General features: G+C 36.4%; 1 protein-coding gene across 1 annotated transcript; it reads left to right on the top strand.

Annotated features, from left to right (window-relative positions):
* Positions 1-3,526: 3,526 nt before the first annotated feature.
* Coq5 (ubiquinone biosynthesis protein COQ3, mitochondrial) lies at positions 3,527-11,694 on the top strand. The gene is made up of 5 exons (XM_069844904.1): positions 3,527-3,835; positions 4,209-4,358; positions 4,445-4,778; positions 11,337-11,448; positions 11,538-11,694. The coding sequence occupies exons 1-5, from the start codon at positions 3,655-3,657 to the stop codon at positions 11,637-11,639; spliced, it is 879 nt and encodes a 292-aa protein (XP_069701005.1). The 5' UTR covers positions 3,527-3,654; the 3' UTR covers positions 11,640-11,694.
* The last annotated feature ends 86 nt before the right edge of the window (positions 11,695-11,780 follow it).

The raw sequence follows: 11,780 nt of genomic DNA, 5'->3' as shown, positions 1-11,780 counted from the left end.
GGCCGCTTCGAACCGGGGATCCGCCCAATTGTTTGTACGCCACTAACGTCCGTCAACAAGTACAAGATAAAGAAGTCAGATATGTAAAGCAAGTTGCCTGAAGACATTTTGTATAAGTATAATTAGTTTATTTCACAGAGGAAGTGGTGATATGACGACTACTAAAGACATTTTAATAATTAACAGTCTGACCACATCCTGTTGAAACTTGGGAACCTAATGATAATTCCCAGGCTTTTGATGTTTACTAAGATTATCATTTGAGTTTTGTATGTTTTATTGTAACCATTTTCTTAAAATGTTTGTTTGAGTATACCCAAACATTTTGAAAGGTGAGAGTAATGTGATGCTCGAACCCAGGTATACCTGCAATTACCCAGGTACACCTGTAATTAAGCTTACCTGTATTAGTATTGATCACCTGGCCTTAAGCGTGGGCCTCTGGCCTTGCAGTTCGTTTAAGGATTATCCTTGATGTTAACCCACCTTGAACCTGACACTTAAAATTTGTAACATTAGAAAGTAAGAGAAGATTGCAGTATTGTATAGTTAACTTGTATTCTTTTTATTTGCAATTTATTTAGTTTATTGGCATTACGTGACTTTTGTACTTTGATATTACAAAGGAAGAAGCGCACCTATATCCTGTTTGTCATAAGAAATTACTGTATTTTGCTCTTTTATGTAAAGTCACTATACCACAACTCATCCTGTTTACAGGATATCTTGTCATGACCTTATAAGGGATCGATGATATTTCAATGGTGAACAACCAATTGTAAAGCTATCTTCTTTCTGAAGTTCCAACCCCAAGCTAGAATCTTAACCAATCAGACGTTGTTATTTCGGGCGTATCCCTTTTTATAATTACTATAAAACCCCATGAATCTGGCTCATCACTCTCAATCGGCGGTACTTGGAAGAGACTACATTACGCTACTCCAGAGCCAGGAGGAGGGTGCAGACTATAGCTCAGAAGGTTCTCCAACGCCACGAATATTCTAAGTCCGAATATTCCCTTCACCACTTAGACGAATTCAGAGCTTGGCTACAAGAACGGGAGATGGCAATTCTACAACTTATATGTAAGTGGAAATTGTCCGTACTTGCTTAGCCAGATTCAGACTTTCTTTAAGGAAGGAACTTACGAAAGAAGTTAGCAACTTTTTCACTATACTAATGTAGAATTCTTTCAAATTATGTTTTATTATATTATATTCAGCATTATGTTTATTTTATTGTGTTTACTTATTATTGCAAGCGTGAAGCTGCAATTTGTGTGTTGAATAACCAACTCCTTTAAAATCTGTTCTTTTCCCGCTCCTTGGGATCCTCAGCAGTGATTATAGGATTGATAATTCGTTCACCTGGACTACCTTATCATCCCCTACTTATCCGATTCCCGGGGGCACGACATAACCAACTAAAAAACATCCACTGATGTAATCGCGATACTAAAATCTCAGCATTACTTTCAGAGAGACCACATCTCTTGTGAGATCACTTAACTTATTTTCAGTGACTCTCTGTGACTCATTAGACGGTATATTTGCAAGAAAATCAAGATTCTTCGATGTACGGAATTCAGGAATTCACCATTTATTTCCTCCTCATCCTCATCATAAGTAATGTGATATTCTTTCGGTTGTTCAGGTGTTGGCAATCCTCTCCATGTGGCATTGGACGTATGGAAGACGGAAAGTTAAAATAGACCACTGTTCGCCTCTTCTTCTTTTCCTTCTTATTCCAAATTTCCTGATTGATAGGGCAACCATTCAACAGTAGCAGTCATTTATACTGTAGCTTTGCTTCTTCCAGGTCATGAGCACTGCAAATGACATTGAATGTCCTTCCCCATTAATTAAATTTCTTAGGTTGCTGGAACCTGTGTTGCATAATACATGAAGAGTCCAAGTTTCATCTTGGTTCCCACTTTTACAACAAAATAACAGTGGTAGGCTTTTCTGATTAATGGAGGTTTCATGAAGAAAATGTCACTTCTCCACACACATAGCAAAAGGTATCAGTACTGTTCACATACACTTGTGACATGTTTTTTCACCTTAACAGAAATCACTCGAATCTTCACGTCCTTAGAAATATGTCAACACTTACACCTACACCTGCTATTTATGTGAAAAACGAGCTTAAATATGCATTAAAAATGACTGAAGTTGAGGAGAGAGACAAAAAAATCACAGAAAATTAAGTTAAAAGACGTTTACTACCAGAATATTGAAATGTAAGGAAGATTAGAAACTGAAAAAAACATTGTTAAAATCACTTATACCTTTGCCAAACTATTGTTAATTTTTTAACTTAGTATCAAATCCCTATAAAATTACCCCACTATAACAAAGCTGTGTAAAATAAAAACTAGAGCTAATTTTTAATTTTCTCTTTGATATTCATGATCAGCACAACAAGAATTGGCTATTTTTTTTAATTTACATTTTCATTGTTGTACAATGTAATTTATGAACAAGTACATAATAAATTACTACTGTAAGACAGTAAGAATCCTATTACAATCGTAATACATAACTGTACAGCTATCTCAGTATCTACAAGAAACTTACGAGATAAAGCTACGTTCTCATATCAATCATTTGTTATGGTAATTTGCTAGGAGACGTCGTTGCATATAGACCACAGTTAAACGAAGTATTTTCCCTGGACCAAAAATACAAAATACAAGATACGTTCCTCTTTTCATCTTATTATGAATAAGTGTCGGGGAAAGTGTCTTATTTTAGGTTATAATTCAGAACTTGTTCAATATTTAATAAGATGTATAGGATTCGTGTAAAACTGGCCTATGTGCAACGACGTCTCAGAACTTGTTCAATATTTTATAAGATGTATAGGATTTGTGTAAAACTGGCCTATGTGCAACGACGTTTCCTAGCAAATTACCGTTAACTTAACGTCATTAATAGCTGTCAAATTTGCTTAAATTAATAAAAAAAGAGGAGAAAATAAAAACATTTCAACAAATACCCACTATTTACCTATCACATGACTGCAGAGAAAAAAAAATTTGTCTTCATTAAATTAATGCAATTGTTTTTGTTCTAGATTATTGTTTTTGCAAATTAAAGAATACACAGTACACAGATATGTAAAACACAATTTCTACAGTAATTTTAACACGCATTGAATAAATGCACTTGAGATTCATAATCAATCACCATTGTAACACATTGTGGTAACACCAACACTATGAATGAACCGCGAAACAATTTAAAAATTATAAGAAATCTCCCATAATGCATTACAATGAAATATATGACACATGATCTCTGAGTTTTAATCATTGAGTTACGACCTTTACAAAATGCCATGATTCACATTATTATCATCTTTGATATTAGCTACGAGATGGTAGTTTCCACAGATCACATACGTAGCTATGTTTTTCTTTTTTTATTTTCCAGAAATTTAATCCTACAAGTACCAGGCCACTGTTGGGCCCTTGCCTTTTCCACACGTTTATAACAAATTACAATAAAATATTAACCTTTCACAGAGGATACGTTCTACGACAAAGAATGCACAGAAGAAGTCCATTCTGTACTCTTTGGTCTAAGTTGCGCCTTGGCTGATTGCTCTGCTCTGCTGTCATCAGGATCGCCAACATTAACTTTGTAAATAATGGTTCTTTCGAGGACGATATTAAATTTGTTAAATGTACATAAATGTAGCTATGTACATAAATGCAGCAGAGGTTTTCCAGTTGCAAGAAGCATATCCTCAGAAACAAAACATACTGAAGACACAAGAGAGACACATTTTGGATTCGAAACGGTGAAAGAAAATGAAAAGGCTGAAAAGGGTACGATGAGCTGGTGTTTCAATTTCTTGTAAATTAACAAACAAAAAAGTAATTTCGGATGAAATAATATTGGGATTTCGTCTAAAGTAAACGTGATATTAAGCTGTGTTTGAATATTTTAAGTTATACTTTCATTTAATACCGTAGGGTACGTCATGTGTGGGAACATAACCTTACCCTAGTATAATCTTTATTTCTATATTCTCTTCACTGTAGATTTTGTGTGCCTCATTTAGTGGAGTTTTTCTGGACAGTTACAGAATGAACTATAAAAACATCTTGTTTCAGATTTAATTTTAAAATATCGTTAACATTCACTATGTAAATCATTTTAATGTTTTCTTCACTTGATAAGAACTATGTATGATTTCAGTCCATTCCGTATTCGAGACGGTGGCCAACAAGTATGATGTTATGAATGACACCATGAGTTTTGGTATTCATCGATTATGGAAAGATATATTCATTCAGAGGCTGGGTCCAACAGCTGACACTCAACTCTTGGATGTTGCAGGAGGCACTGGTATATGTTCTATGATTACATATCTTTAATTGACAGTGATTCTAGAATTGTGACAGAAATATACAGATTTATTCTTCTTATTTCAGGTGATATATCATTTCGATTTTTGAAATATCTACGGCTAGCTGGAATCTCTACTGGCAGTGTAACAGTGTGTGATATAAACAAAGCAATGTTGGAGGTAGGGCGCTCACGAGCGGAGAAATTGGGCTTCACTGGTGAACAAATAAACTGGCTTCACGGTGATGCAGAACAATTGACTGTTAATGATTCTTCGTACAATGCATATACAATAGCTTTCGGAATTAGAAATGTGACGCATATAGACAGAGTTCTGGAAGAGGCCTACAGAGTTCTGAAACCTGGTGGAAGATTCATGTGCCTAGAATTCAGTCATCTCAACAATGAAGCGTTGCAATGGTAAGTGTCTTCCTGCATAGAAATGATTTCCCTTTCCTCCTTTTAACCTCCTGCATTCATCTGCTTGCTTCAGATAATAACGTACAAGACAAAGGATATTTCAGAATATGTATGATAAGAACTTTCTTGTGTTAAATTTTAAATTTAAATTTAAATTTGTGGTTTTGTTTTGTCTTATGTATTAGGAACTGGTATGTTGTAAACCACAAAAACCAGAAGAATACAACACAAACACAAGAACACAAAAAATACATCACACTAACATACGAAAACAAAAACACACATAAAATTGCAACCTCATTCAAGAAATTAAATTACAACATCGCATACAGAACAAATAACACTCTACAAAAACATCTCAATAAACAAACAAATACAACCACACAGGCGTATACAAACTCAAACCTGTAACAACTTCTACATAGGACAGACAGGCAGATCATTTCAAACACGTTACAAAGAACACATCACAGCCATAACAAAATTACAAAACACCTCCACATATGCAGAACACGTCACAAATGCCAACCACACCTACAGAGACATCAACACAGACATGGAAATACTGCACATCCAACCAAAAAGCCAGAAACTAAACACACTAGAACAATATGAAATATATACAGACACACGAAAACACACCCCAACGATATTCTCAACACACAACTCAATTTCAAAACACATACACTCTTTGGCTCTACACTACGAACGCACCCTCACAGGAAACAAGAGGCGCCAAGACCAACAACGACCAGTTCTGAAGATGACCCAAAATAGGTCGAAACATGTTAACAAGGTACGTTAAAATTTAACACGAGAAAGTTCTTATCATACATATTCCGAAGTGATACAGTGTTAAAAGTTGTGTAATCAAGATGTACAAAGGATATGATATAACTTGTTCATATAGACGAATCCCCACTTCTCTTGACAGGAATCACGTATATATCCTTTGGGTAACTGTTTAATATGCCATCATTATTTCATAAGTGTAGATAATATTTCATTCTTATTCGAGAGGTTCGATCCCAGGGGCAGGCTATTCTGACTTCGACTCCAGGCAAATGCTGGAATAGTACCCTTTTTTTGGCTAATAGCAGGTATCCTACTTGACTTTCGTCATTCACCCATATGAAACTAGTTGTGAGACCAATTTACCGACAGATTCGTTGCCCACGAAGCACCATAGGAGGTTGGTCTACATCACACCCGTAATGAGATGATGATGGAGATTTGTTGAAGTGCCATAGGGGAACTAGAGCTCCCTGAGAAAACCCCTATGTTACCCGATCCACAGGCTTGCCCAGCACAAGTTATAAATCAGAGATACCTACACCGGGGATCAAACCTGAGTCCACAGGATTATAAGTCCAGCATTCTAACCACTAAATCACTGAGGTGGCATAGTACCAATATAATAAGCCATAATTCGACTCCTTCCCAGTCCTAATTTTAATTAACCATCATTACTTTTCTTCTACTCCAGACTAGCCAGCCCGGGTTCAATTCCCGATGGGGTCAAAAATTTTCTTGTAAAATTTCTACCTCGGAACTAGGAGAGATGGCTGTGCACAACTTTTAATCACTAAATTGTGCACCAATATGCCTGGGTTAAATCCCAAATCTCTCCGCACATGTCAAGGGAAGGCATATGTCACTGTTGATAGTGATTCATCTGTCGGATGGTGACGTTAAGCCTGGCAGCTCCCTTCATGCTATTCGACAGGAGTGGGCTACGTGCCAGCACTGAGTTTCCCCTTCTCCCTTCCTTGCCTTCATCATCCTCACCCATTCCCTACACTACACTTACACGAACACTTAACATACACTCACCCTAGTACACGACATAACTCTTGACAGATACAGATCATGCATAATGTGGCCCGCCAAAGTGCAATTTGAAAATGGGTCACAGTCCTGCCATCTATCTACAGTATGCGGAACCCGAACCACAAAAAGTGATTAGACACACTAGACATTAAACACACACACATACATTTTTCTTCTATGATCCTGTCATCTATCACGATAGGTCTGTCACCAATCTGTCGAAATTTTGCATCCAGCAAAACATGCCGTCTGTGAGTAAAATAAATAGTGTGGAACATTGGTGGTTCTTTATCTTTATCTACCCGTATTATTATTCCTTGAAATGAGTAAACAAAAACGAAAACAACGCTATTCATGATTATATGTATAATAACATACATTCTGTAAGTAGTTGAAGATATAATATCCGAAATATCTTCCTAGACCAGCAAACTTTGTGAAAAATTCAATTTCTGAAGCGAAAGTAGTTGAAAGCAGAATCCATTACCCCCAGTGATAGGATGATGGGCAAGAATAATGAATTGCTTATTTTGAGGAGTATACGATATATTGCAACCTGAGAATAATACTGTCGTAACTACCAAAAGTTAGTTTTGAACTAAATGCAAGATAAACATTTCAAAGTCCTACCGGGATTACCAAGTATTAATGAGTCCTGCAGACTTTACCCTTGAACTTAGAATATATATGTAAACAAACTTCCCCTAAAATAGGGGTTGTCCTGAAGGACAAAGTATACCAAATATACAAGTATTAGTAAATGCTTACAATTTTTTGAAAATGTTTTCGTGAGAATTATTATTATTATTATTATTATTATTATTATTATTATTGTTATTGTTGTTGTGTTACTAATTTACTTTATATATATGTGATTTCTCAGACGATAGATTGAATATTTTAGAGCTATCAAAGAAACAGTATTGGCCAAAAAGGATTCAAGATTGAACTGAATTGAGAGTTCTACCACAGTCTAGTATATACAGTCATGAAGCTTGAGTTGTGAGGGTGCTAGGAACAATAGACTGTGCAGGTACTATTTCGCATTGTCTGTGATGAGGCGATAGTAGCAATCCAAGTGGTTAGCAACTACCTATGGATGCATATTTACTACGTAATGAGCTTCGTGACTGTATATACTAGACTGTGGTTCTACTGTTTGATAGAGGATTAAATAAAGATTACAAAACTGCCTGTAACTCAAAATTCAATTTTTGGAAGTTAACGACAGTATTATTCTATGGGTGCGATATATTTTTATTATTATTAGGCCTCACGAATTTGGATCACCAATAAAATGTAGATATCCGCAAAAAATTAAAAATAGACAATGGAACTGGTGATGTTATATATGTTATCAGAAAAAATGGGTTCAACACATACAAAGAATGGACCCATACCACATCCCAAAATTAGCTCTACAATATAAAGCTATTGACAAGAGAGACTTGGGAAGACCACAGCAACAGTGGACAGGCCAGGAACATTTTAAGGAGTTTTTATGGAACAGGACTTGGAGGACCTAAGCCGGATTGGTTCATGATGATGATGACGATATTTTTTTCTTGGTATTCTCTCCACAAACTTCGAACCTGATATGACATTTAATAACTAAATCATTTTACCATTGTTAGAGGACTTTTCAGGTTTAAGAGTGTAGCTGTAACAATCAATCTACGATTGTTGCCTGGTTAAGTCCTTTTACCATTGTTAGAGGAGTGTTCAGGTTCAAGAGTGTAGCTGTAACAATCAGTCTACGATTGTTGCCTGGTTAAGTCCTTTTACCATTGTTAGAGGAGTGTTCAGGTTCAAGAGTGTAGCTGTAACAATCAGTCTACGATTGTTGCCTGGTTAAGTCCTTTTACCATTGTTAGAGGAGTGTTCAGTTTAAGAGTGTAGCTGTAACAATCAGTCTACGATTGTTGCCTGGTTAAGTCCTTTTACCATTGTTAGAGGAGTGTTCAGGTTCAAGAGTGTAGCTGTAACAATCAGTCTACGATTGTTGCCTGGTTAAGTCCTTTTACCATTGTTAGAGGAGTGTTCAGGTTCAAGAGTGTAGCTGTAACAATCAGTCTACGATTGTTGCCTGGTTAAGTCCTTTTACCATTGTTAGAGGAGTGTTCAGTTTAAGAGTGTAGCTGTAACAATCAGTCTACGATTGTTGCCTGGTTAAGTCCTTTTACCATTGTTAGAGGAGTGTTCAGGTTCAAGAGTGTAGCTGTAACAATCAGTCTACGATTGTTGCCTGGTTAAGTCCTTTTACCATTGTTAGAGGAGTGTTCAGGTTCAAGAGTGTAGCTGTAACAATCAGTCTACGATTGTTGCCTGGTTAAGTCCTTTTACCATTGTTAGAGGAGTGTTCAGTTTAAGAGTGTAGCTGTAACAATCAGTCTACGATTGTTGCCTGATCAAGTTCATTTGCCATCGATAGAAGGGTGTTCAATTTTAAGAGTTCAGCTGTAACATGTTCTGGTCTGTAGCTCACGAACCATCAATAGTGTGTGAGCTTTGAGTGCGTCTTCAGTGTGGTTTATATATTATTTCGGAGTTTTAAGCAGTTAAAATGCCACGAGATCCTAATCTATCTGTAAAATTACGACCTCATGTAAATATGAAAGGTACAATACAGATATTCCTTTTACATTTTCATCATTTTTGTAAAATTTTAGCCCATATATACTTACGTACATATCTAGCCATTTTATTGAATATAAATCGTAGCTCTGGTAATAATTAATTAGTTTTAATGATGAACAACTATTTAAGAGATTTTGCCACCATAGTAAGGGCCGGCGCAGCTGTGGACAGTGAAATTGCATAGCAGTAACAAAATAAATCAACCCACTCTACAAGTCTTAACTGTGGTTTAACTTCCATGGTTGTTAAATACACGGGTTAAGTACAGTAAAATAATGGTTTAATGTTATGATTGACACTGCGTGGGTGAACTCTCATGTGTGGAGGCTCGGCGTTGCCTTGCCCAATAACAATTCATGAGTCCCTAACGTCATCCCTGGGTCATGAATTGCGATTGGGCAGGATAAGGCCGAGCCTCCATGTGAGTTCGCCCACGCAGTGTCAATCACCTTACATATCACCCACCGTAATAAATGAGCCGTTCAGAGCAGAAGTGGTGTAAGTCAAAAATGGGTAATGAGATTTAAACATTCTGTAAAATACAGCGCAAAGTAGCAATTAATATTCAATTTATTTAAACTATTAGTAGTCAGTGGATAGCAAGAAGGACATATTAATTGCTACTTTGCGCTGTATTTTACAGAATTTTTACTTTAAACTTCATTACCCAATTTTGACTTACACCACTTCTGCTCTGAACGGCTCAAATAAGCATTTTCAGAATACTTATTTTTGGAGTACGGTACGTAAGAATCACATATAAAATTAAAAAAACTTAAGTGCGCGGCGACGAAAAGAAAGAAGTTGTTTTTCTCTGTACTTCGTATAACACGAAATCTGTTCCGTTAGCAATTTAATTAAAACTTTTTTGGGGGGGGGGGGGAGGTGAAGTTTAATGGGAAGTTTAAGGCACTACTGTATGCTTAATTGAGATACGTTTGTTTTTTCTTAAAAGGCGGCTATTTTTCCTGGATCAAATATCCTATTTTCACTTCCAAAATCACTTTAGTTTCCCGTGCGAAGAGAAAACATTTCTCACGTACTGTACGTGACTGCATACCCAAATGTCAAGGTCACTGACCTTATATATACAGTATAATTCATATTATTTTCCTCCGTACTGAGCGAAATGTTAGCCCATCATTCTTGTTACGTAAAATATATAGACCTATATGTAAGTTGACATCGTAGTATAATACTGTCATAGGCCTAAACTCTAATTGTGAATATCTAACAGCAAATTTCCAGAAATCGTGTACTATCTACTATAGCTATGAAATACACAGTCTAAATGATTAACAAGTGCTCACATGCAGTTACATTTCGCACTTAACCTTAAATCTGAAACTGTGTAAACAAATGACTGAGAGCAAATATCGAGCTGTACATCCTTGTTCCATCTAGTGGTGGAGAGAAGAAATTCTTGTACGATGTTCAGGAACTAGGCATCAGGTTATACAGCAATGCCTGTCAGGCTTCAGAGTTGCCAGGGGTCGACCGTACAAAGTGAAAGAGGGTGGGAGGTATGATATTTCAAACACGGCAGATATCGTAAAGACTAGTACAGAATGGTACGACAACGCTCTGCCATTGTAAAAGTATCTCCCTTCCCCATTTTTTTCTTTTTTTGTTTACGAAGAATGTGAATACCTCTAATATTGATTTATGCTTGCTAGGTTGCCACAACCCTGGGTTCGTGTTATTGATTAATGATTTGGTGCTGGCAGCAAGTTAAGGATGTACTTCTCTAGAAACCTATGTTCACAATGTCCACAGCTAGGTAGCATCTTGAGCTTCACATCCTCCAGATATAAATAACATAGGTTTAGTTGCTATGGAAACCAGCCACCCACCCTGCTTCCTCATAATGCCGCACAGGAAGCCACTTTCCCCTTCCCCCTTGCCACCCCGGCCCATTCACACTCATTTCAGGTTGGAAAATTTATCGATATGTTTAATGAAAGGTCTCTTATGCCCGGACACCAACACAATGCCGTGAATAAAAAAAAAAAAAACTAATGCTCTGAAATAAAACTGTATGTGCGTGTGTTGGATAAAAATGCAGCAGAGAATTAAAATTTTATGTTGCAGGCTGTATGACCAATACTCCTTCCAGGTTATTCCAGTCATGGGACAGCTGATTGCTGGTCAGTGGAAACCTTACCAGTACCTTGTTGAGAGTATACGACAGTTTCCCAATCAGGTTTGTTAAATCACTGCACAATTATTATTAATGGTCCTATAAACAAATGACCCTTTATACCCTTTAAAATTGTGTACTTTCTTTTCCAGGAGGATTTCAAATCCATGATAGAAGATGCGGGATTTCGTCATGTCAGCTACGAAAATCTAACATTTGGTGTTGTGGCCATACATTCTGGATTTAAATTATAACATACTGTATTAGAAGCTATAATTTTATTGTTAATAAATATGAAAAAAAAATGAATATCCAACTCTATTTGAATTCCTCATAACACCCAACCACATAAAATTTAGTTTACATTAATTTATGTTCACCAGAGACTAAATATT

Source organism: Periplaneta americana, chromosome 14 (assembly GCF_040183065.1).
Source record: "Periplaneta americana isolate PAMFEO1 chromosome 14, P.americana_PAMFEO1_priV1, whole genome shotgun sequence".
Lineage (NCBI taxonomy): Eukaryota > Metazoa > Arthropoda > Insecta > Blattodea > Blattidae > Periplaneta > Periplaneta americana.
This window is presented reverse-complemented; position numbering and strand designations above follow the sequence as displayed.

Bases quoted from the DNA above. Each gene is read 5' to 3' on its own strand.
- Coq5 (XM_069844904.1), top strand. From the start codon at position 3,655: ATGGTTCTTTCGAGGACGATATTAAATTTGTTAAATGTACATAAATGT. The intron at 4,359-4,444 runs GTATATGTTCTA...TTCTTATTTCAG, and splicing joins GGATGTTGCAGGAGGCACTG to GTGATATATCATTTCGATTT. The intron at 4,779-11,336 runs GTAAGTGTCTTC...TTTATGTTGCAG, and splicing joins AACAATGAAGCGTTGCAATG to GCTGTATGACCAATACTCCT.